General features: G+C 45.8%; 3 protein-coding genes across 3 annotated transcripts; 2 read left to right on the top strand and 1 right to left on the bottom strand.

Annotated features, from left to right (window-relative positions):
* The first annotated feature begins 201 nt into the window (after nucleotides 1–201).
* LOC109428102 (uncharacterized) lies at nucleotides 202–1,387 on the top strand. Its single transcript, XM_029877511.2, is given in 3 exon segments — nucleotides 202–457; nucleotides 524–919; nucleotides 922–1,387. Coding segments are annotated over 3 exon segments (909 nt in total). The 5' UTR covers nucleotides 202–348; the 3' UTR covers nucleotides 1,326–1,387.
* Nucleotides 1,388–1,766: 379 nt separating this feature from the next.
* Nucleotides 1,767–2,654, bottom strand: LOC109418322 (nucleolar protein 16). The gene is made up of 2 exons (XM_019692499.3): nucleotides 2,409–2,654; nucleotides 1,767–2,345 (listed from the first exon to the last, which is right to left on the bottom strand). The coding sequence occupies exons 1-2, from the start codon at nucleotides 2,510–2,512 to the stop codon at nucleotides 1,829–1,831; spliced, it is 621 nt and encodes a 206-aa protein (XP_019548044.2). The 5' UTR covers nucleotides 2,513–2,654; the 3' UTR covers nucleotides 1,767–1,828.
* Nucleotides 2,655–2,963: 309 nt separating this feature from the next.
* On the top strand, nucleotides 2,964–21,048 carry LOC109418320 (GRIP and coiled-coil domain-containing protein 2). The gene is made up of 5 exons (XM_029863947.2): nucleotides 2,964–2,990; nucleotides 3,136–3,268; nucleotides 15,778–20,507; nucleotides 20,572–20,680; nucleotides 20,741–21,048. The coding sequence occupies exons 1-5, from the start codon at nucleotides 2,964–2,966 to the stop codon at nucleotides 20,785–20,787; spliced, it is 5,046 nt and encodes a 1,681-aa protein (XP_029719807.2). The 3' UTR covers nucleotides 20,788–21,048.
* The last annotated feature ends 2,276 nt before the right edge of the window (nucleotides 21,049–23,324 follow it).

The following is a 23,324-nucleotide window of genomic DNA, read 5'->3' as shown; positions in this document are numbered from 1 at the left end:
CGATGGGGAGCGAGCAGAGTGTGACGTCTGTTTCTCTATGGTTTTACTTTTGCTCTGGGAACGAATTGCTATAAAACGTGAATGGAGTGCGGTAAAGTTGCCGACACCACACACACACATGTGCATACCGAATCAAAACAAAATAATGACTATCATTCATCATCATCATCAGTCTCATTATGATAGTCGGTGATAAGAAATCATAAACAATAAAAAACCCGCTAGCATTTAAAAATTAAGTATACCTAATAAGGAATGGTTTTAAAAACCGGAAGCTTGCTAATGTCGTTTTCGTTTTTGCGGCGGTGCTATAGTTTATAACTTAAATATTAGTTCAATTCGCGTGTGATGTTCAGCACCGCCGAGCAGTTGAAACGTCGCACACCGAAAGACGGCATCAACCGGAGAGAATACATCACCCTACTGGTGGACGAGTATTACGAAACATCTAACCTTGGTAAGGAGTCGCCGAATGATCATCTTCGGTACCCTGAGACATCAAACCTATCCGATTGTTTTGCAGAAGCTCAACAGCAGGTAACGGCCAACCTAGCGAACTTCGCATACGACCCCATCAACTGGAACCATCTCAAGCAGGCGAAAGCTCACGAACTGTTCGTTGAGATATTGACCGGTTCGGTGGTGGATCCGGCCTTACTGGTTCATGCAGCGGCTGGAATCTGTAACATCTGCCTAGACGGCCAAGTGACGGAATACTTGAGACTTGGTGGAACCCTGAAACAGATTCGGGCTTTGATTGAGCGTTATCCGACCAGGGGAGAACTGGTGGGTCACCTGCTGACGCTATTGGTCTACGTGAACCGGGACTCGTTGGAAGGCGATTTCCGATCGGTTTTGGTAACATTGAAGCAGGGATCGAACAAATCGGTGTCCAATTTGGCAACGGTTCTGCTAGGGGGACAATGCGGCTGATTCTTCAGTTTAGACGGTTACTGAGCAGTAGCTTTTCCACTGGTCAGGTTTTTAGTTCCAGTCGGGTGTTCCGGCGAGAGGATTTGCAGAAGTTTGCGGAGTTCACCGGAGATAGCAATCCGATACACAGGAGGGATGACCAGAGCTTCGTAAATGGAGCGTTGTTGAATGCAACGACAGCCGGGATCATTGGGAGCAATTTTCCGGGTTATGTGGTAACATCGCAAGAATTCCGGTTTCCCAATCGATGCCGGGTGGACGAAGAAGTTGAATTTGAGGTCAAAGTTGAGGGACTGAGAAAGATTGTAAACGTTTCGTACGAATGCAAACAAGGCGAGCAAACGGTTTTCGAGGGGAGGGCGAAGTTGTTTGCCGTGGAGGGGGGTAGTTAGTATTTACAGAATAGAATGTTGTTTTAATAAACAATCGCTCTCGTGGCAACAAAGTGACTCAAGTGCAAGACCAAACTTTGTTCGCTTCTAGCAAGTCCGATGACCTTATAGACCAGGGGTTAGCAAATACATTGTGGGATTGTAGATTAAACAAAACTCAAAAAAAATTGGTAAAATTTCTTTGACAAAAAAAGAACAATTTAAAAAAGTCAGAGAATCTGCGTGAACATCTTAACGTTTTGGCTGTCGTGTGGATGGCCAAAACTCCAAATAGAAAAACACGTCTACTTAAGGCATTAGTTAAATCCTCCTAAGATGTTACGCTAGACGCACCACGATGGCGTAGTGCATGTTCAGCGAGCCTATCAGGGTCATATTCTACCAAGATTCAATTGTATCGATACACTTGGCTTTCTCTAGTATTAAGCTGAAACGTTTACCTATTTTTACATCAAAAATTATATTGTAAGACGAAACCAACCCCCCAACATACCCACCTTTCATCACTCCTCATCGTCAGTACCGTATTCCTTCCATCGTGGATCGCTCGAATCGCTCATATCACAATCCAGCCATCCCTTCCGCTTCAAATAGGGCGTGCACTGCTGCGGAATGGTCAAAAACCGGCGCACCTTCTGGCGCATCTGTCGCCAGGTTTCCTGATCGTAGTTCCGTTTGTCCTGGGCCATCGCCTTGTAGTTGAACCCGTACGCATCGATCATCCCGGTGATGAACCGGACCTGACCCCTGGACAGCCGGAAGCGAACCTCCACGAACTCCTTGGAGTCCTTCTCCAGCCGCTCGGCAACGTAAATTTTAGGCGGCGGGTTGCGCGTCGATTCGGATTCCAAATCGGAAGCGTCCTCCTCGAGGAACCCATTCACGTACCGGGCCAGCTTGGTGCGTTCCCGTTTGGCGTTCGGCACCGGAAGCGTTTTGTTCACATCGAACGCCAGGCCCATCTCGGAGATGTTGGCGTTCAGGTTCTTGCGGAAGTCCATGTCATTTTTTATTTCCGGGCTGAAAGAGGGGGCAATTGAGGTGTGTATTCAAAAGATCGCTAAACTGGAGGGGAGCACTTACCATTTGACCGTGCCGGTGCCATGGATCTTCTTGTTCAATCGCTTACGATTTCGGTTGTAGTTGTACTTTTGACTTTTCTTGGTTTTCCTCAATCTGCGTACCATTCTGAACGTGGTATCTTATCTTTTATAATATTAAACCACTTTTTCAACTAAATCTAATAGAAAACTACAGAATTTTGCAAAGTTTTGTGCACAAATTCGCCGATTATGACCGCGCACGTGTTAGCATCGAGTGTAAATAAAAACACACGAAGCCGAAGTTTGACGTTTCTCTTCTCGCGTGCTGATAGGGTGACCATCTTGCACTCGGTAAAATGAACCCGAACCCGTGCCATAAAACAGAAACGTCAAAAGTGTGAGTGCATCATCCGCATCCATCAGCAGTGTTGTTTTGGGAGAAAAGTGTTTGCAAAAATCGTCGCTTCGTCATCAGCGTAATTTTTACTTTTTCCGTACTTTCCTACGCGATTTTCCTATTCAAACTATTGCAATACGATGCACTAACAACTGTGGTTCACGTTCCGAGTGTTGGTTTTTAGTTTCAGCTTGAAAAATGGACGTAAACGCACCATCCGATCAGGTAATGCAGAATTTTTACTTTCAATGCAGTGACCTCGATTTGACGAGTCAAAAAGGCGATCGTCGTGTCCCATCCCGTTGATGACGACGCTGATGATGATGTCAACTCAGCTAACAATAAATTATTTTGCTTGCATTTCTTGTAGGATTCCGCTTCCGGTGGATCCGCCGCCAGCAAGAAGGGTGCTAGTCCGTTCGACAATCTCAGCCGGGACGATCTGGTCAAAAAATGTCGCGGTTTGCTGGGAATCGCCCAGAAGGCCAAACAGGCGAAGGATGGTAAGTTCAAAACAATTGGCGATTTAAAACGCTTATAAGCATCTACGGCGTATACGCCCGTTAGGGTCTACTTCGAGAAGGGGGAGATCGTACATGAGTACTCTCTATGGTTTAGCGATTAGGTTTTAGGTTGTCCTCTCTCCCCTGGAAGCTTGGGTACTAACTAGTACTTTTAGAGTACCCGTTGGACTCACGCTCCCGGATGGGGAGGGGAACCTGTTGTTATATTGTTATATGAGGGGAACCTACTCACTTTTCTGTTGGTCCTTGGTGCCTGTGGGTCTATAGTTACTTCACTTTTCGGTTGATCAATAGCGCACTTGACCACGCAGCGGCGCCGTACCGTAGTATGGAGACCATTATTGTCACGAGCAGCATACAGTTACTCGAGACTATTGCCGAGCTATTTGACATCATCTTCGACAATACCATAATTGCCACGTTTGTTTTTTTGCGGGCATATTCCACGTGGCCACCGAATTTCAGCTTATCGTCGATCATGACCCCCACTGGGATTGCGAATGGACAAACACATGACATGGACTGGACCGGTGAACGACATAGTTTTCGGCACCCTCAGAACTTTCAGGCGGTTTACTCCTATGCTGTCGGTCTCTACGCGCATGAAACTAGTACAATCCGTCATCGTTCCGTACTTCACGTTCTGTTAAGTGGTTTTCTACCACGAGTAGTCTACAGCCCATAGGGGAACGTCCATAAATTACGTCACGCAAAAAATGTCCATTTTCAAACCCCCCCTCCCCCCCTATGTCACACTTTTTGTATGAGACCTCTGAATTTTTTGTATGGGTCGTCACACTTAGTTGAACCCCCCCTCCCCCCTAAAAGCGTGACGTAATTTATGGACGTTCCCTAGACAACAACTTGACCGGTGCTTCAAGGCTTCCGTGCGATTTGTCTACGGTATCCGCCGCAGGGAATCCACAGCTGCAGTACGTGACACAATTCTCGGTCACGACCTTCAGACAAACTATCGCAACCGTACAAACTGCTTCATGCGACAAGCTTATTTCGAAGCGCTCCCGATCTACATTCTTCAACATCTGCAGAAAGGACAGTACGACCGTTCCCGATGTTTCGTCGTACCTAGGCAAACGACATCAACACGGAAAAGCGTTCTTGTATCCGGAACGCTAACCTGGAATAGTTTGCCATTAGCTGCAAAGTTGGCATACATTTTACTTTTATTGATTTAATCATTACAATTAGTGTACAATAGCTCTTTGTTACACTTGCAGAGTTTTGGATCTACCTTTCAGCTGCGTTATTTTTCAGTTTCTGATTAGAAAAATTGGATTTTTTACGAATTGATTATTTATACTGCTTAGGGAAAAATTATCGAAAAAAAAACCCTAGAACTTTTTTGTAAAACTTATTCTATGATCACAGTGGTTGATTTGCCAGGACTTCTAAAGAGGATTTGCTGACATCTGGCACGATGTGACGAAGGTTCTAGTTGATCGCTCGATGAAATCGTCGATTAATTCCGTATTCGACAAGCGATGTAGTTCTGATGTCGGAAAGAAGGGATCCAAACCGTAGATCATTTTCAACAGCTTATTCTGCTTAACCTGAAGACGAGCGCGATGAGACTTGGCACATTTTCCCCACACTGGTGATCCGTACGTCATTAATGGTCGAAGTACACACTTAAATATCAGTGCTTTGTTTTTGACAGCTAATTTTGAACGCCTATTAATCAGTGAATACAAACAACGGACAGTTTTGTCTAATTTATCAATTGAGTAATTCACGTGCTGTGCAAAAATCAATTTGGAGTCAAGGATCACTCCAAGATATTTCCCATCATCTTCCCAATTTGATGGTTGACCGTTTGTGGTTATTGCTGTCGTGCTGCCCTCTTCTTGGTGAAGAAAATTGTTTGCGTTTTTGTAGCATTCACTTTGATTCGCCATTTCCGCTGATAACTTTCCAGGTTGTTCTGCGCATGTTGTAGCTTAGTAACGATTTGAGCTGGATCCTTGTCGGCCGCTAAAAAAGCTGTGTCGTCCGCGAAGAAAGCATAAACTACTCCATCAACCATTATTGTATCTGATGTAAAAATATTATACAATGTAGGGCTCAAGACCGATCCTTGAGGGACACCAAACGGTATGGGGTGCGAAGAAGACGTAGAACCGTTGAGTGTTACTTCAAATCGGCGATTGGACAGGAACGAAGAAATTATTTTCACCAAATACAATGGACAGTTCGATTGATGCAGCTTGAAGACCACCGCCTCTTGCCATACGGAGTCATAGGCCTTCTCCACGTCAAGAAGCACCTTGCCAGTGGATTTCCCATGGCTGAAGTTGCGCTTGATTTCTTGTTTAATTCGCACAAGTTGATGAATTGTGGAGTGGCCTTTTTTGAACCCAAATTGTTCGATTGGGCGGTAGCTTCCGGGACAAGTAATGTTTTTATTCGGTTTAGGGATGGCAATCACAGAAGCATGTTTCCATTTGAGTGGGAAATAAGCTAGTCTGAGACAAGCATTAAAGATCTTTGTTAGTGCCACTAGTGCTTTTTTCGGAAGGTGTTTGAGGATAACGTTTCTAATGCCATCGGGGCCCGGGGCTTTTTTGGTCTTCATTGTACGGATGATTGACAAGATTTCCTTTGGTTTGGCTAGAACACCTGGATTTACAATACACTCTGCCTGGTTAATCCTATCCATGGTACTGTTCACTCGAGAGGTCGTCTCAGCATCTCCTTCTAGTATGTTGATGCGCGGGCTAGTACATTGCCAAAGAACAAAATTGCATCAGCTTCATTTAAAAAGCCCATTAGAGATAATGTAAACTTGAACTCGCAAAAGTTTCTATGTACATAATTTCTATCAATTTGTAATAGGGTATGTGTGCCATCAGTAATCTCATGCTCCCATTTTCATCCTATTCGAAAACAAGCGATTACGGCACCGATTGACGCCGTTCTTTTTGTTTTCATGGGTGCTCACTTCTTACAAAAAATACAAAAATAAGAAACAAAACAAACAGCGCTTCAATCCTTTGTTTTTCGTAGGATGAAAATGAGAGCCACATGCTTAATAAGGGAACCAATACCCTAACTTGCGATGTCTGCTTCCTTGACCTAATGAAAAGTTTTTAACTATAAGCTAACGTCAAACTGAATGAATACAAATGCAAATATAAATACGGCAGCATTACCATGAACACCTCAATGGCGACATTGCAAGCACCGAAAGTGGCGCGATAACAGATCTAGGAGTACGTCAGTGATGGAAAACAGCGAGGAATGCAGCTGAGTAGACACAAACGCAAAGCTATCCTACTCGTGAACAACAGAAGCCAGAATATATTCGCACTTCCTTCATTCGCGAGCTAACGAAGCTGGTCGCACTCGTGATTGATTCGCGAAGTAGCTCTGAACATTTTTCAATTTTGTGAAAAAACGAATTTACACGGCCGACAGATTAACTTTTCAGGAACAATAAAGCACAAAACACTACTATCTGATGGATAATTACTTGTTTTGCTATTAAAATCGCACTAAAATGCAATTCCCGCATCTCCACTTGTTCTTCGCGAATAAAAATTCATGAGTGTTTTTGTTTTTGTTTTGCTTCATACTCGTGAAGCAAGCGGGTGCAAATAAACTCACATACGGCTTACTCTCAGCACCGTGAGTAAACCGTTTGTTGCTTTTACACTCGCGAGTTGATTCACGATGAGAGTGTTTCCATCCTTGGAGTACGTGCGCAGGATGAAAGATTTTCAGCCCCTAATCTCCAAGAGATTGAAGAGGAGGTTAGCCGGTTGAAAAACAACAAAGCCGCTGAAGCAGATCAACTACCAAGGGAGTTACTAAAACACGGTGAAGAAGCACTGGTGAGAGCACTACACTGGGTCATTACCAAGATCTGGAAGGAGGAAATATTACCAGAGGAGTGTATGGAAGGTATCGTGTGACCCATCTACAAAAAGGGCGATAAGTTGGATTGCGGGAACTATCGCGCGATCACACTACTGAGCGCTACTACTGGTATTGGTGATGGATCTGCACGAAGAATGGCCAGGTTGATCCGTTTGGAAACCTCTAGCCCGACAGCGGTTGCTGGACCGCTGATGACGTTTGTTCTTTGCTACAGCTAAGGGGTATGGGTAGATCGCAGATCTTCGCAGTGGGTCGAGTGAGTAATCCCGACGCAGTCTGTAGGGTAACAACTCGTACCAAACCGTCCTTCCCTGGGTGGAGTTTGTGAATACGAGCGGTGGGCCAGCGCATCGGTGGCTGGTTCTCGTCAACGATCACGACTAGCTGATTCTCTGCAACTGAACCGGTTCTTTCAGCCACTTACTTCGAGGCTGCAACGACTGCAGGTACTCCACATGCCAGCGCTTCCAAACATCTTGTAGCATTTTCTGCAGTTGCTGCCAACAGTGCAGTCGATTCGACGGAATCGACTCGTAATTGACGTCCGGAACGGCTTGGAGTGCAGATTCGATCAGAAAATGTCCTGGAGTAAGAGCCTAGAAGTCCGACGGATCATCGGAGAGCTTTGTCAAAGGGCGTGAGTTGAGACAGGCCTCTATTTGGACAAGAAGTGTTTCCATTTCGTCGAAAGGTAATTTGCGATCTCCAAGAACTCGGACGAAGTGTTTTTGAGCCGAGTTGATTGCCGCTTCCCACAATGCTCCAAAGTGGGACCCGCGCGGCGGATTGAAATGCCTGCGAATTCCTTTGCTGGAACATTCGTTGGCAAACGAATGTCGAAACGACTCTGAGCGTAATAATTTTCTGCACTGACGAAGTTTTTGCCGTTATCGGAGAAGATCTCAGAGCACAGTCCTCGGCGAGAAACGAAGCGGCGAAAAGCTTGCATAAATTTGGCCGTGCTCAAGTCTGTGACGAGCTCCAGATGGACGGCTTTTGTGCTGAAGCACACAAATACAGCGACATAAGCCTTGGGAGGAGAATCTCTGCGGTGACGAGGCTTGAGGTAGATTGGTCCCCAGAAGTCTATTCCCACGACCGAAAACGGACGAGAAGCGGTGACTCGTTGCGCTGGAAGTTCCGCCATGAACTGCTCAACGGATTTCGGTTTTGCGCGATAGCATTTTACGCAGCCATGCACAACACGACGTGTGACATTTCTTCCTCCCAGAATCCAAAAACGTAGTCGAAGAGTATTCGTACGGAGCTCTGTTGCTGCGTGCAATAGTCGTTCATGTTGACAACGAACGAGGAGCGTAGAAAACGGATGCGATCCTGGGAGCAGAATTTGGTGCTGAGAATCATATGGTTCCATGGAACGACTGATCCGCCCGCCGATGCGAAGGATTCCATGAGAATCGATTATCGGATTGAACCATCGGAGCGGAGAATTTGACGAAACCATTCGCTGTGCTTGCACTGCTTTTAGTTCTACAGAAAACCCATCATTTTGAACCAGCCGCACTAAGGCATGTTCGGCTTCCCAAAGTTCCGTGGTGGTCAGTGATGAAAAGGAAACTCGCTACGATCTTGACCGCTGTAAATTGGCAAAATTGCGTCGCCAATAGGCAGTTATGCGAAGCATTTGCTGGTAACTGGAGAATCGGTTTAAGTAGTCTTCAGCAAAAGTTGGTGAAGAAGGAGTAGCTGCATGTGACGTCTTTCTCGCTTCTTTGACTGCTTCCTGATCTATTGAGTCGCCAACGGGAATTCTCCAGGAGTCCTTTTGATTTTGCAACCACGGAGGTCCTTGCCACCACTTTTCACATCGAACTAAATCTGCTGCTGGAAATCCTCTTGAGATGATATCATCGGGGTTTTCACGACCCGCTACATGATTCCATTCACAGTTTTGTGTTCTATGTCGAATCTTTGAGACTCGATTCCCGACGAACGTCGACCAGGTTGACGGCGTAGCTTTGAGCCAACTCCAAACGGTGGTCGAATCCACGCAAAAGTATGCCTTCGAGGCGATACGCAGGGCTGCAGATACTTTTTCATACAGTTCGGCAGATAACAGAGCACCGCAGAGTTCCAGTCGCGGAATACTCTGCTGTTTCAGTGGAGCAACCTTTGAGCGAGACGTTAAAAGCGAAACCTTCACATCGCCTGACGAGTTTGAAGACCGTATGTAGATACACGATCCGTAGGCAGCGATTGATGCATTGGAGAAAAAATGGAGTTCTAATGATGTTGCATCACGAAGCACGACGAACCGTTCGATTCGAAGAGTGTTCAACTGTGGAAGTTCGGTGTAATAGTCGATCCACCTTTTCTTCATTTCCTCTGGCAAGTCCTTGTCCCAGTCATACTGGTTTCCGTTTTCGTCCTTTAAGCCCCACAACGTCTGCATGAACATTTTTGCGCAAACTACTACTGGCCCAACTAAACCAAGTGGGTCGAACAACTTTGCGATGCAAGAGAGCGCTGACCGTTTGGCGACAGGAGAAGCTGGATCAATGGCTACTTCCGGTACGATGTATTTTAGCTGTCTGAGTTGGGTTCCCAATGCAAACCTAACGTTTTGATTGACTGGTCCTTATTAAAATCCACTGATGATTGCATGGCACGATTGTCGTTTGGAACTCCCTCTAGCGCCTCTGGAACGTTGCTTGCCCATTTGCGCAGTTGCATTCCAGCACTATTAAACATTGCATCCATCTGCTTCCGCAGGTTGACTGCGTTAGCGACTGAATTTGCTCCGGAAAAGAAGTCATCAACGTAACAGTCTTCGCAGGTCGCCTTAGCTGCCAGCGGGTAGTTATCCCTTTCCTCCTGAGCAAGCTGTTGTAGAACTCGAGTTGCGAGGTACGGAGCGGAAGCAGTTCCATACGTTACGATCTGCAATTGGTAAATCTGCACGGGCTCGGACGGTGAACTACGCCAGAAAATCAAATGGAATCGACAGTTTTCGGGGAAGAGAGAGATTTGTCGGTACATTTTAGCGACATCGGAGATCAGCATGATTGGATGCAGACGAGCTCACATGGTAATTGACCGTAGATCCTCTTGCACGACCGGTCCCACAAGCATGACGTCGTTCAAGGAAACTCCTGTTGAGCTCTTACATGAAGCGTCGAAAACGACGCGAACTTTTGTGGTGCTGCTGTCTTCGCGAATGACTGGATGATGCGGGAGAAAATACGCAGGTTCAGACGCTGCTTCCGTCTCACTGACGCGCTTCATGTGTCCCAGTTTCTCGTATTCGTCCATGAACTTCCGATATTCAGCCGCCAAATTCGGATCTCGCTGGAGTCGACCCTCAATCAGCTGAAATCGATGGAGAGCTGTTCGCCGATTGGTTCCCAGTGTTTCCAAAGCGTCCTCCTTGAAAGGAATTCGCACCATGTACCTTCCATCTTCATTACGGATCGTAGTATTGCAAAATAATTTTTCACAAAACGCTTCCGCCGGCGAATAAGCGACTGCTGCATCATCCTCAATTGCCCAAAAGCGTTCCATACTGCGATGAATATCGGCTGTAGTGGCAACGTTGCATATAATGGTAGATCTCGACTGTCCACCAGAAGTCCTTCCGCTTATCACCCAACCAAAAACTGAATTTATCAACGAGGGTAGAGTCTCGCTCAAAGGAATACGACCAGCAACACTGAATAGGTAAAAAAAAACCTCAGCACCCAGTACAAGGTCAACAGCTCCGGACTGATAGAAGGAGGGATCCGCTAGTTGAATTCCCGTTGGTAGAGTCCAATTCGATGCATCGATGCATATAGACGGTAAATCCACTGTAACTTTGGGTAGAACGAACACTTCGATGTTGGTGGAATAGTTGGCTTGGAAATACTCGACTTTACAGTGGTTTGGAATTTCCAGCGAACTTCAGTAGATGCTTGCCCGATTCCTGCAATCGGAAGGTTCACTCTGCTTCGACGAATCCTCATCATCTGTGCCACTCGTTCCGTCGTAAAACAGTATTCACTTCCTAAATCTAGTAGAGCTCGAACTGCATGTTCGCAACCAGAATCGTCGATCATGATAACAATTGCTGTCGCCAATAACACCTTCGTTTTGGATCGGTCTAAAGAAGTGATGATATCGGTCCCCTAGAACTGCTAGACTGGGTGGGATCAATCGATGAAACCGGTTGATGGACTGTAGCTGGTTGACTGTTCGGTCCTTGGTTAGCTGATTCGGATTTGGACTCGAAGCACAGCTGTGTGTGGTGTCGCCCTCTGCATTGGCGGCAACTACTTTCTGATGAACATGTTTTCGCCATGTGACCCCAGCGCAGGCAATTCCGACAGAGCTTGTTTCTCCGGACTACCCCTTCTTTTTCGTTGGCCGTCATTTGCGCAAATGATCCGCACTGATACAGCAAGTGTTGGCTGGAGCAAACCGGACATCGTCGAAATCCTTGCTGAACAGATCCATGATTTCCAGACCGCGGCGGGTTGGGTTTCTTGATGATCGCTGGTAATTCTGAAGACTTGTTCGCCACCGTCTCTAGCACGTACGTTGACTCGTCGCTGCAGAAACTCAATCAACTGCTGGAACTTCGTCGTGCTGTTCGTTTCCGCATATTCCTCCCAGTCACGCCTCGTTGTTGAGTCCAAACGGGTACTGAGCAGGTAAATCAACAAGACGTCCCAATGCTCCGTGTTCTCGCCCAATTGCTTGAGAATTTTCACATTGGTTTGAAACTTGTCGATCAACGTATGCAATTCCAATGCAGTTTGCCTTTTTATAGCGGGAAACTCGAACAACGATTGAACATAGGTTCTTTTCAATCGTCGAGGGTTCTGGTAATGACTAATCAGTAGATTCCACGCAACGGAATACTGATCGTGGCTGATCGGAATGGTCTGAATCAGCTTGAGCGCTTCACCAGCTAAGGAGGATCTCAAATAATAAAATTTTTGAATGGTGGACAAGCTCGTCGAAGAATGTACGAGTGAAATAAACAAATCATGAAAATTCAACCAGCTTTCGTACTCCCCGCTGAATACTGGAAGCTTAATGTCCGGCAACTTGATATGGGTTTGACCTGCATTGTCATTCGACGATCCATTACTATTTCGGACTACGGCAGGCGAATTAGACTGGTTTAACAGAACTAGCGTACCTTTTACACGGTAGTAAGCCCGTTCGAACTCCGTGCGCTCCTTGAGATAAGCATCCAGTAATTCGTTGTCCTCCTCTATCATTTCTAACTCGGCCTGCACAGTGTTGAACTCCTTCCACAGCTCCATCAGGTTTTCCAGCCGCACAGCTACTTGGCATTTGTCTCGCTGAGAAAATCAAGGATTACGTCAATATGGTGCGAAATCGTTTTGGAAGGAATCCCGTGATCATTCGCTCTGACCAAGGAGGCGAATATAAGGCAACGCGCTTGGGCCTGTTCTACAGAAAGAATGAAAGCATTCCACAATACAATGTGAAGCTACACACCATAGCAGAATGCAGAGATGCGGAGCGCAAAAACCGGACGATTGTGGAAATGGCACGCTGCATGCTATACTGCCGTGAATCGCATATTTGTCCCATTTGCATAGGAAATCCAGCAAAGGTGGGACTGATATGCGATTCACGGTAGTATACTGCCGTGAATCGCAAGTCAGTCCCATATGTAAAAAGCAGGCATTGAGAAAATGGCCTCTGAAGTTTTCAAATTCGATTTCTATGTGAAACTTTAAAAAATCGCCATGAATTGAAAACTTCTGCGATCATCATGAAACTTTCACATATTGTTTCAAACGTGAAAACGTAACAGTGAAAAATATAAAACTGGCTAAAATAGTGTTAAGTTTTGTACTCGAGGGAGCACAAGTTCGTAATGGGACTGACTTGCGATTACATTTCATTATGGGACAATCTGACTTGGTGTTGTTTTTCAATTTTACTGAACAAACTATATATTTTTTTGCACACAGCTGAAAGATCATCCGAAGAAAGCTCTAAAACGGCCATTAACTAATTTTTGACCAAAATGCAGATGGGACTGACTTGCGATTCACGGCAGTACTCGATGCGAAAATGGACTACCGTTTCTGAGCTGAGGCAGTCAACACACCGATACATTCGCATAATATGCTGCCATTTCGATCGGATGATTGAACCTATGAAGTAGAAGAAGGGGAGGTGAATGATTATGAAGTGGCAACGCCCCGGAGATTAAAGCGGAGCACGAAAGTCATAGCACCCCATCCAGCGGTACCGTGAAACGACGGGTATGGTACGAAAAGCGATTGCGGAGCCGAGAATCTACAGAGAAGCCATCGAGACGAGAGCCCTGAAGCGGAACAGGGCATAGCGGCAAAGGACGAAGAGATAAAGTCGCATGCTGAGAACCGTACCTGGACATTGACAACTTTGCCCGCCAACCGCAAAGTCGTGGGATCCAAATGGATTTTCAAGCGAAAACTGGACGAAGGCGGAAACATCGTACGCTACAAAGCCCAACTAGTAGCACAAGGTTTCTCGCAGAAGTACGCGATAGATTTTGATGAAGTGTTTGCGCCAGTGGTCCGACAAGTCGCCTTCTGGGACGTTGTTTACAATTGCTGGTCAGTGCAACATGCTGGTCAAACACGCCGATGTCAAAACTGCCTACCTACATGGAGAAATAGAGGAGAGAGTTTACATGAAGCAACCAACCGGCAAGCCAACCGGCTACGAAGCACAAGATGGTGATGCTGTTTGCTTGATCAAGAAAGGCCTGTACAGACTCAGGCAAGCCGGATATATTTGGAACAAGAAGATCGACGGTATACTGAAGCAGATGGGTTTCCGGCAGTCCGCCCATGACCCGTGTCTGTATGACTTACGTGGACGACATCGTTTTTTGCGGGACCACGATGAGGAGTTCGCGGACCTCATGCGGGACCCGAACAAGCATTTCACCGTACCTTCTTTGGGCAACATCAAGCATTTTCTCGGTATCCAAGTGGAGCGTGGTGGTAAGTCTTTCACACTTAAACAGAAAACTTTCATCCGGATGCTGTTGCTGAGATTCGAAATGGATGAAGCGAAGCCTTCGAAGTATCCCCTGGATCCCGGCCACCTAAAACAGAAGGAGGAGAAAGAAAATGCTACCCAAAAACCACCAATGCGCCAGTTTAGGATGTTCGTTATACGTGGCAGTCAATACTCGACCGGACATCGCTGCATCCGCGTGCAATACTCGGACGTTCTGTAAGTGCGCCATACCAAGCCGACGCGGATGCAGACAGGGCAGAATGCAGAAACGACCGGAAATCCAACAGCGGAAACGTTTTCCAGTTTTCCGAAGGAACCTCTTGAGCCAGCCGAAAACAAACTTGCGTTGCATTGTCCACCCCGGAAGCAATAAATTCCGCTATTGGAAGCGTCACAAGAAACACTTTGGCCACGAAGGCTACTAATGGATCTAGAAGATTAGTAGACAGAAATCGTTATACTTAAGGAAACCAAAGTTGTTTTCAAATATTGAATTCGACAAAAATACAGACATCGCACCAAGCACACGTCTCCACTAGCCAGATAAATATATCTTCCCATTCTGCTGCCACAAAAATAAATCGTTACAGAAATGTATAATACCGCTGCGCGCTACTCTTCTTGCAAACAACGAGAGAACATTTCTATTATGACACATCTGTCCAGAAAAAGGGCAAGGCATTTCTGTCTAGTGGAGACGTCGGATAAGCACATTGAGGAGAAAACAACGAATTCTCCCGTAATGTGCAACAATCACGATGGAAACTTGCTGACTGACAGAGAGCGGGAAAGAGGACTTCGAGGAATTGTTGAATGGTGGGAATGGAAGTGCGACAAACAGAATTCGAATCGCCGACAGGCCATGGAATCTGCAAAACTAGATGAGGCTTCTAATCAGCCCTCTAATGGCGCTTAAGAACAACAAGGCTGCTGAAAAGGACGAACTCCCGGCCGAGCTTCTCAAGCACGTTAGCAGCTGTATCAACTCTTACACTGCATGATACTGAATATATGGGAAGATGAAGAACTGCCTGCTAGTTGGTTGGAAGGCCTCATTTGCCCTATATACAATAGACTGGTTCAAATATAGAATTGTCTGAAAATTCCACGGGACACCCCCTAGAATTGTGCCTTTGGGTGAGTAGATCAACCTGCGAAAAATTCAGCTCAATCGGTTAAAAACTGAGCTGGCGCAAATGAGTTGAAGTTTGTATGGGGGTTTCAGTCCAAATATACGGGAAATTTGATGACCTCCAATCTACCGTTCAGTACGTCGGTATGTTGTGCTCGATTTGGCTCAAAAAGAATAAAATCTGTGCAAAATACAACAGCGCGATCGTTCGAGGGTTAATGTTGAGTCTTCTAATGTTGCACATGGAAAATTGTTGTTCCATTTGGATTGTTCTAGCCCCATTTAAAAAAATATGATACAACTTGCTTAACATCCCTTTCCGGTTATCATCTTGATGATACACAAAATGATAATATTATTAATGTTATTGTTGGAATTAAACTTTTGCATAAACTGGGCCACTCTAATAAATAAGTCATCAGATTAAACATATGAGTCAATTAAGAAAAAATCTTCTTTGCAGAATGCCTGGAAGAGAACCGAAAGCTGAAGGAGCAGCTTTCACTGGCGGAGACGCAAAAGACAGCCGACAAAGACTGTCTGAAAGCCATGCAGGAGATGGTGAGTTCACTGACCGAACAGAAGCTGAATGCGGCCATGAAGGTGGATGGGCTGGAGAAAGCAGTGGCCGGATTGAGACGGGAGGTGGATGGTGCTGCCCTGCTGAGGGACCAACTGGACAAGCTGTCGGTGGAGAACGAAGCCTTTCAGCGACAGATCAAACGGCTGACCGACGAGAATGAGGAACTGTTGGGGGATTTGTCCTCGATGGAAGCGAAGTTGAAGGAAGTGGCAGAAGAGAAGGAGACGGTGAAGGCGAGCAAAGTGACACTGGAGCAGGAACTGCTGAAGGCTAAGAATGAAGCGGCTTTGTTCGGGAAAGAAGAGAAACTTATACGTAAACTTAAGCTATACAAGAACAAGGTACAGGAAATATCTGCAAAGGTTCTGCTCCTTAAATCGGACAGGAAAATTCTGATGAAAACAGTGAAGGATTACTCGGAACAGGTTCCCAAGTGGCAGAAGGAGTTACTGAAGGCTTCAGATGTGCTGTTCACCAGAATCCAAGCGCTGGAAAGGGAAAATGCCTGTTTGAAGAAGGCAAACGCAGAAAGTTTGAATCAAAAGGACGCGCAGGGTTCAGAACAAATAATGGCTTTTGAGGAACAGTTGAAGCAAGTTACTACCGAAAAAGAGGCACTAGAAGACAGCATACTTGGTAAGCAAAAAGTGATAGATGACATGGAGTCCAAAAATAGCAGCTTGAACTGTGTGGTTGCGCAAATGGAGGAAAAGCTTCGATTGGAACAAACAGAAAATCAGAAGCTTTCAGAGCAATTGGTTCGACTGAGTGAAGAATCTACACAAAACCAAGCGGAGCTGCGAAGCCAACTCGACGAAGTTCAAGCGAGATTAACCAAACAAGCGGAAGAACTGGAAGCTAAAAGTAGTCAGCTAGTGGACTATGAGCGTAAGTTGGAGCGAGAAGAAGAGGAGAATGAGAAGTCCCTAACAGAAGCTCATCAAGCTCTTTCAAAGAAGCTAGAACAGCTGAAAGCATCGAACGACGAAAATTCGACCACAATTTCAGAACTTGAAGCTGTAAAAGAATCCCTCGAAGCAAGAAACACCGATCTGCAAGAACGATTGCAAGAAGCTGAAACGACTAGCAAACACCTCACGGAGATGATTGAGCAGTTCAAGATAGACGCAGCACAAGTGGAATCAGAGCATCAGGCACGACTCGCGGATCTGCAAGAACTTTCAGCAAAACAATGCGTTGATTTAGAGGATAAGGTCAGAAAGGACATTGAAGGTGGTAGAAACCAGGAGGAGCTGCAGAGGTCCCTTGAGGAAGCCAAGCGAGGTGTTTCGACGAAAGAGGAGGAACTTCAACATGTGCAGAAGAAACTCCAAGAGTATACCTCTGCTCTAGAAGCTCTTCAAGGGCGTTACGACACCTTAACTGTTCAAAATCAACAGCTACAAGCATCATGCGAAGTGCTTGTAGATCAAAAAACTGCCGGCCAAACAGAACTTCGGGCTCTTAACGTTGCTTTGAAAGCAGAGAACGAAAATCTTCAAACGCGTCTGCTGGAAGCTGAGGAAACCACCAGAACTTTGGCGGCAGAAATAGAAGTTCTTAAAACGAGCGTATCAGAGGCTTGGGATCAAGTGGAAGCAAAAGATGTCCAGTTGTCACAGTTTGAGCAAAAACTGCGCCAAGAGGCAGAAGAAAACGAGAAAGGGCGTAACGCAATTGTTGATAAGGAAAATACCCTTACACAAGTCCAGCAGAAGTTGCAGGAGTCTTCGAACGCACTAAAGACCCTTCAAGAACGTTACGACGCCTTGACTGTCCAGAATCAAGAGTTGCAGTCATCCCATGATGAAATTGTCAATGCAAAAGCTACTGACCAGTCGGAACTTCAGGAAATGGCTAATTCTTTAAAATCAGAAAATGGAGAACTCCTGAAACGTCTTTCGGAGGGTGAGGAGACAGCCAGATTGATGGCGGAAGAAATCGAGCGTCTTCAGAATAGAAGATCAGAGGCTTATGAGCAAGTGGATGCAAAAGATGCTCAGTTGTCTCAATTTGAGCAGAAACTACGCCAAAAAGCGGACGAAAACGAGAAAGGGCGAAACTTAATCACTGAAAAAGAAAACACCTTCCAGCAACTGCAGCAAAAGCTACAGGAAACGGTCTCTACATTGGAAAGCATCCAAGGAAAACACGACCTTCTTGCCGCTGCAAATCAACAATTGCAAACTGTAAATGAAAAGTTATCCGATGAAAACGCCACCTTTAAAACGGACCTCGGAACCGTACAGTCCAAACTGGAGCTGGTCAAGCTGGAAAACAGCGATCTACTGTCGGAACTCAAAGAAATCAACGAGATCCTGAAGGAGCGTGGCGGAGTCATTTCGCTACAGCTGTCGAAAATCTCCGAACTGGAATCCCAGAAAACCACCCTGCAGCAAAAACTAACCGAACTCTCCTCTCCGGATGTCAATGAACTCAAGCAACGATCCCAAGATCTGGAACGGCAGCTCGCCGACAAAGAAACCGAACTGATCGCCCTTCGGGAACGGGATCGCAGCTTCGACGCTCAAAGTGACGTTATGTCCACCTCGACGATATCTCGAGCCGAGGAATCGGCCCGAATGCGCGATGTCGACGACAGCTTTGAAGAGAAGTACAACAAGCTACGATCGCTGGCAGTGAAACTGAAGAAAAAAGTCGCCGAACAGACTCTCCAGCTGCAGAAGTTCGAGAAAGAGCGGGAGACGTTAACGACCGGGAAGAATTTGCAATCCCTCCAGGCGGAGTACGATCGTTTGCTGGATCAAATGGAGGTAGAACGACAAGGCATTCAACAGCGGGAAACCGAACTGAAAGACCTCAAGGAGCAACTGGAAAAGCAACAACAGGAGATTGAAACGCTCAACCAGGTGCGTACCGAGCTGGACAGTAGCAGCCGGAAAGATAAGTCATCGCTGGAGACGACGATCAGGGAGTATCGAGAGCAGTTGCAGAACTTGAAACGCGAGAAAGAGGCATTCAATTTGGCGAAGAAAGAAATCGATTCAGAGAATCAAAAGCTGAAAGCAACGCTGAAAGCCAAGGAGAAACAGCTGAGTGAAGAATTAGAGGCACAGAAAGAGCTGAAGGCGGAAGTCGAGAAGTGTCGCCTTGCGGCCAAGAAGGCTAATGTGCTGAACTTGGAGATGGAAGCGTACGAAAAATCACTGGCCGAGCTAAACAAGAAGCTGGAAATGAAGAAGGTACACGAAAAGGAGTTGGAAGGAACTATCGAGGTTCAGGAAGGTACTATCAAGAGTTTGAAGAGTCAGCTCACACTGTTGGAGCAGAGTATGAATGCGGAGAGAAGTCATTCGCAAGAGTTGAAGAAGAACGTGGATCTGCAACAGGAGAAATTGAGGGTCAGCGAACATCAGCGAGGAGAGATCAATGTGGAATTGGCCCAATTGAAGGTGGAATACGAACGGATCAAGCTGGAGATTGAGTCGAATCGAGTGGAGCTAAGCGAAGCAGTCACAGAGAAAGAGAAGGTAAACAGCTCGATGGAAGCGGAGAAGAGCAAGTTGCTGAAACAAGTATACAGTTTGGAGTGTGATGCTGAAGAGCTGAGGACAAAGCTGAAGGAAAAATCACAGGAGGTAGAAGATGTTCGGACGGAATTTGCCAGCTACAAGATTCGAGCACAGTCGGTTCTGAGACAAAACCAGAACAAAGAGGGCGGGAAAGAACGGGAACTCCAAGAAGAAGTTCAAACCCTGCAGAAGTCGCTTGATTTGTCTCAACAAAAGCTACAAACTTTCACGCAGCAGATCACTGAATTGGGCAAGTCTTGCGACGAGCTACGAGAAGACAAAGCACGACTTCAGAGCCGATGCAAAGAGCTTCACGACCTCCTCGAGGAATCTCGACTGCAAAATGAGTCGCTCATGGAGGAAAGCCGTCGTTCGAACCTCAACCATCAGGAAGCCCTCAAAACTCAACGCCTTCAGAACGAAACTCTTGTCAGCTGCTACAAAAAGCAGATCGAAGAACTCCAGGAGCAACATTCCAAGGAAGTCGAAACCCTTCAGGTCCGAATTACCCAAGCCACTGCACGTCATTCCGCGGATCCTCCAAACGACCTCCGTAACAACAACCATTCCATTGCGTCCACCAGCGCTGCTGGATTCGGCTTCTTCCGTGGCCAGCACATATCCGACGAGCAGAAGATCAATCTCCTGCTGATGGAACGCGAGGAAGGTGAAGGCTCCGAAAGCACCTCTTCGAACCAAAACCCATCCTTACCGCGGCGGAAGTCCTCCAACTCTAGTCAACAGAACCAACGCACTCGCTCCGCTCGGGACTTGATTCCTCTGGACGAACTCCTGAACTCGTCCTTCGATGATCCGTCCGTCTTCGAAGCGGACCCCGGCGATCTTCGCCCGTCGACGTCCCCCACGGTGGAACTGCAGCACACCAAAGACAAGCTGACCAAACAGGAGAGCCGCGTTCGGCACCTGACGGCACTGCTGGCCGAGGCCGAGCAGGACCTGGCCAAGCTGACGCAACTCAACGAGCTTCTGAAGGAGGAGGTTCGACGCCACGAGCGGGCCATCGAACGGGAGAAACATGTACATAATTCCGAGTATCTGAAGAATGTGATATTTAAAGTAAGGAACATTATATAACTGTTTTCTCTCGGAATTTCAATCTCAGATTTTGTCTCCGTTTCAGTTCTTAACCCTCAACAGTGGTGACGAGAAGTCACACCTAGTTCCTGTGTTGAACACCATTCTTAGGCTAAGTCCGGAGGAGACGCAAAAGTTAAACAATGTGGCACGAGGTAAGCGTTTGGTGTTTATCGTTTGAATTCGTTTTGATCAAAATTTAATATGCTCCATAGGCACGGACGGTGGTGGACGCGGCTGGACCGGCATCCTTTGGAACTAGTACCGACTAGCGAGGTAAGTCTGGAATTAAACAGACATTTGACGTTATTCCGTTCACATTTCTTAGGAGTATATTTTAATTGTTGGTACTTTCGTGGAATAGTTAGTGGTGCATTATTTTACCTTGACGCACTGTCATTTGTTCGATTATTTCATGAGGTCGAATAGTGCTATACGGATCACACAACCGTGGAAGTTGCAAAGAAGACTTTTAGAATAGGGAATGTTAAGAAATAATATATAAAGTTATTTGATGATTTTACATTATATGCATTATTTTGAAAGAACTCCTTGTTTTGAGACGTGTAAATTAAATATTAAGATTTTAAGTCGTTGTAAAAAACTGGTAAGGGTACACTAAACCTCTTCTTATGCAAGTTATTTTCATGCACTTTCATTTTATGCATCTTTTTATGCCCTGTCAAACCGTTTCAGAAGGCACCAGGAGATCTCAGGAGCATTTATGGAAGTCTCAGGGTGTTTCAGGGATTCTCAGGGAGGTTTGAGGGGGTCTCACGGGCGTTCCTGGAGTCTCAGGGGCGTATAAGGGGATACTGGGAGGTCTTAGCGGGTTCCTTAGTGACGTTTAAGGGGTTTTATGGGTTTCCAAAGGGCTTCAGAGGGTCTCAGAAGCGTTTCAGGGGATCTCAGGGAATTCCAGAGGTTCTCAGAAGCGTTTCAGGGGGTACTAGGGGATCTCAGGCTCATTTCAAGGGAGTCCCAGTCGGTTTCAGGGGGTACCGGCAAGTCTTAGGTTTGTTTATGGGAATCTCGGAGGCATCGTAGGGAACTCAGGAGTATTGGAGTGCCGTTTCAGGAGTTTCAGGGGACCTCAAAGGCGTTTCAGGTGTTCCCAGGGGCGTTCAAATGGGTCCCAGCGGTATTAGAGTGTACCGACAGGTCTTAAGCACGTTTATGAGGGTCTCATGGGCATCCCATGTGGTTTCAGAAGTATTTTCAGGAGGTCCCTGGAAGTTTCAAGGGGGTTACAACGAGTGCTTTAGAAGGTCTGTAGCATCTTGAAACGCCTCAGAACCTCCATGTTCCCATTGACATGACCTTAAAATATCCATAATCAATTTCAAATGCCACTAAACCCTTTTAATAGGTTCCAGAAACATCCTGAAATGCACTTGAAACCCCCCTTTAAGTTTCGCTGAAATGCTATCAAATGCCACTAAAATCTCTCCGAACGACCTTAAGAATCCCGTGAAACTCTGTAAATAGCCTCTGAAATGCCTTGAAAGGCTCTTTAAAGGCTTCTGAGACCTACGCTGAATCGCCTTTGAAGCCCCTTGAAACGTCCCTGAAACCTCCGTAATACTATTGAAACGCCTCTGTAATATCTGTAAACCCAATGAAACGCCAGCGTAATCTGTCGGAGCGCCATTAAAAGGCTCCTGAAATTCCTTGAAACAACCCCCTGAAACGTTCCTGTAGCCCCTTGAAACCCCCCTTTCTTGGCCTCTCTGGAAAGTTTTTGGAAACCCGCTAGGCTCCATCTCAAACGCCCAGGAGCAATACCTACACCCGAATTAGGTTTTCTCAATAAAACCCTGACCAAAGACAGCAAACTTCAACAAGGACGTGGTTGTGGAGGCGCTTACGCTGGAAGACAATTCACTGAACCTCAGTGCAGACGAGCAGACGAGTGGTAACCAGTGCTGAAATAGTTATTTATGTAACGAGTTGCAAAAAGTTGATTTTTTCAGCACGAGTCGTATATTTATCCGACGAGGCTTGCCGAGTTGGATAAATACGAAGAGTGCTGAAAAATCGAGTTTTGCAACGAGTTCCATACAACATTTTATGCAATGATTTTTTTTCATAATGCAACTAATTTGAGTTGCATAATGTTCATAATGCAACTCAAATGAGTTGCATTATGAAGATTATCAAACTATTTTTCATTATGCAACTCATTTCAGTTGCATAATGAACCAGTTCGGAAAAAATAGCCATTATGATACCAAAATGAGTTATATAAAATGTAAATTATGATACTGAATTGCATAAATCAGGCCAAACATGTCTAAAGGTCCAATCTGCAGAAGAGAGGCTCTCTTTGGTTTCTCTCTCTTTCGTTAATATCTCAGATGTTTTTTTGTATTTTGATTGGCTCCTTGCATTGAACGATGGTCAAAACAATCGTCTTTTGATTTGTACTGCAAAAGTAGTTGAAAAGTGTACCAATACATTGCAATAATTGAAAGAGAAAGTTAACAAAGAGAGCCTCTCAAATGCAGATAGGACCTATTGAAATGTTTGGCCTGAAATGTCATTTCGACATCTAAATCCAACCACCTATAGCTCATTTTTGAAGTTGAACCTGAGAGTATGATGTATGAAAAACTTGTGCGGCCAGACTAAAATCTAAAAAAAAAAATCACGAAAAACCGCTCTTTTTCGAATATTTAAGGTAAATGGTACGTACCCTCCCCCCCCCCCCCCTTGTGCGAGTCAGGTGGGAGCCTAGGATTCTTTTCTAAGCGAACGATATCCACACACCAGTGTGGACTTACCTTTGTCACTGGGTGG

The sequence above is a fragment of the Aedes albopictus genome, chromosome 3 (assembly GCF_035046485.1).
Source record: "Aedes albopictus strain Foshan chromosome 3, AalbF5, whole genome shotgun sequence".
NCBI classification, from domain to species: domain Eukaryota; kingdom Metazoa; phylum Arthropoda; class Insecta; order Diptera; family Culicidae; genus Aedes; species Aedes albopictus.
The sequence above is the reverse complement of the archived record's forward strand: the minus strand, read 5'-3'. Positions and strand labels throughout refer to the sequence as shown.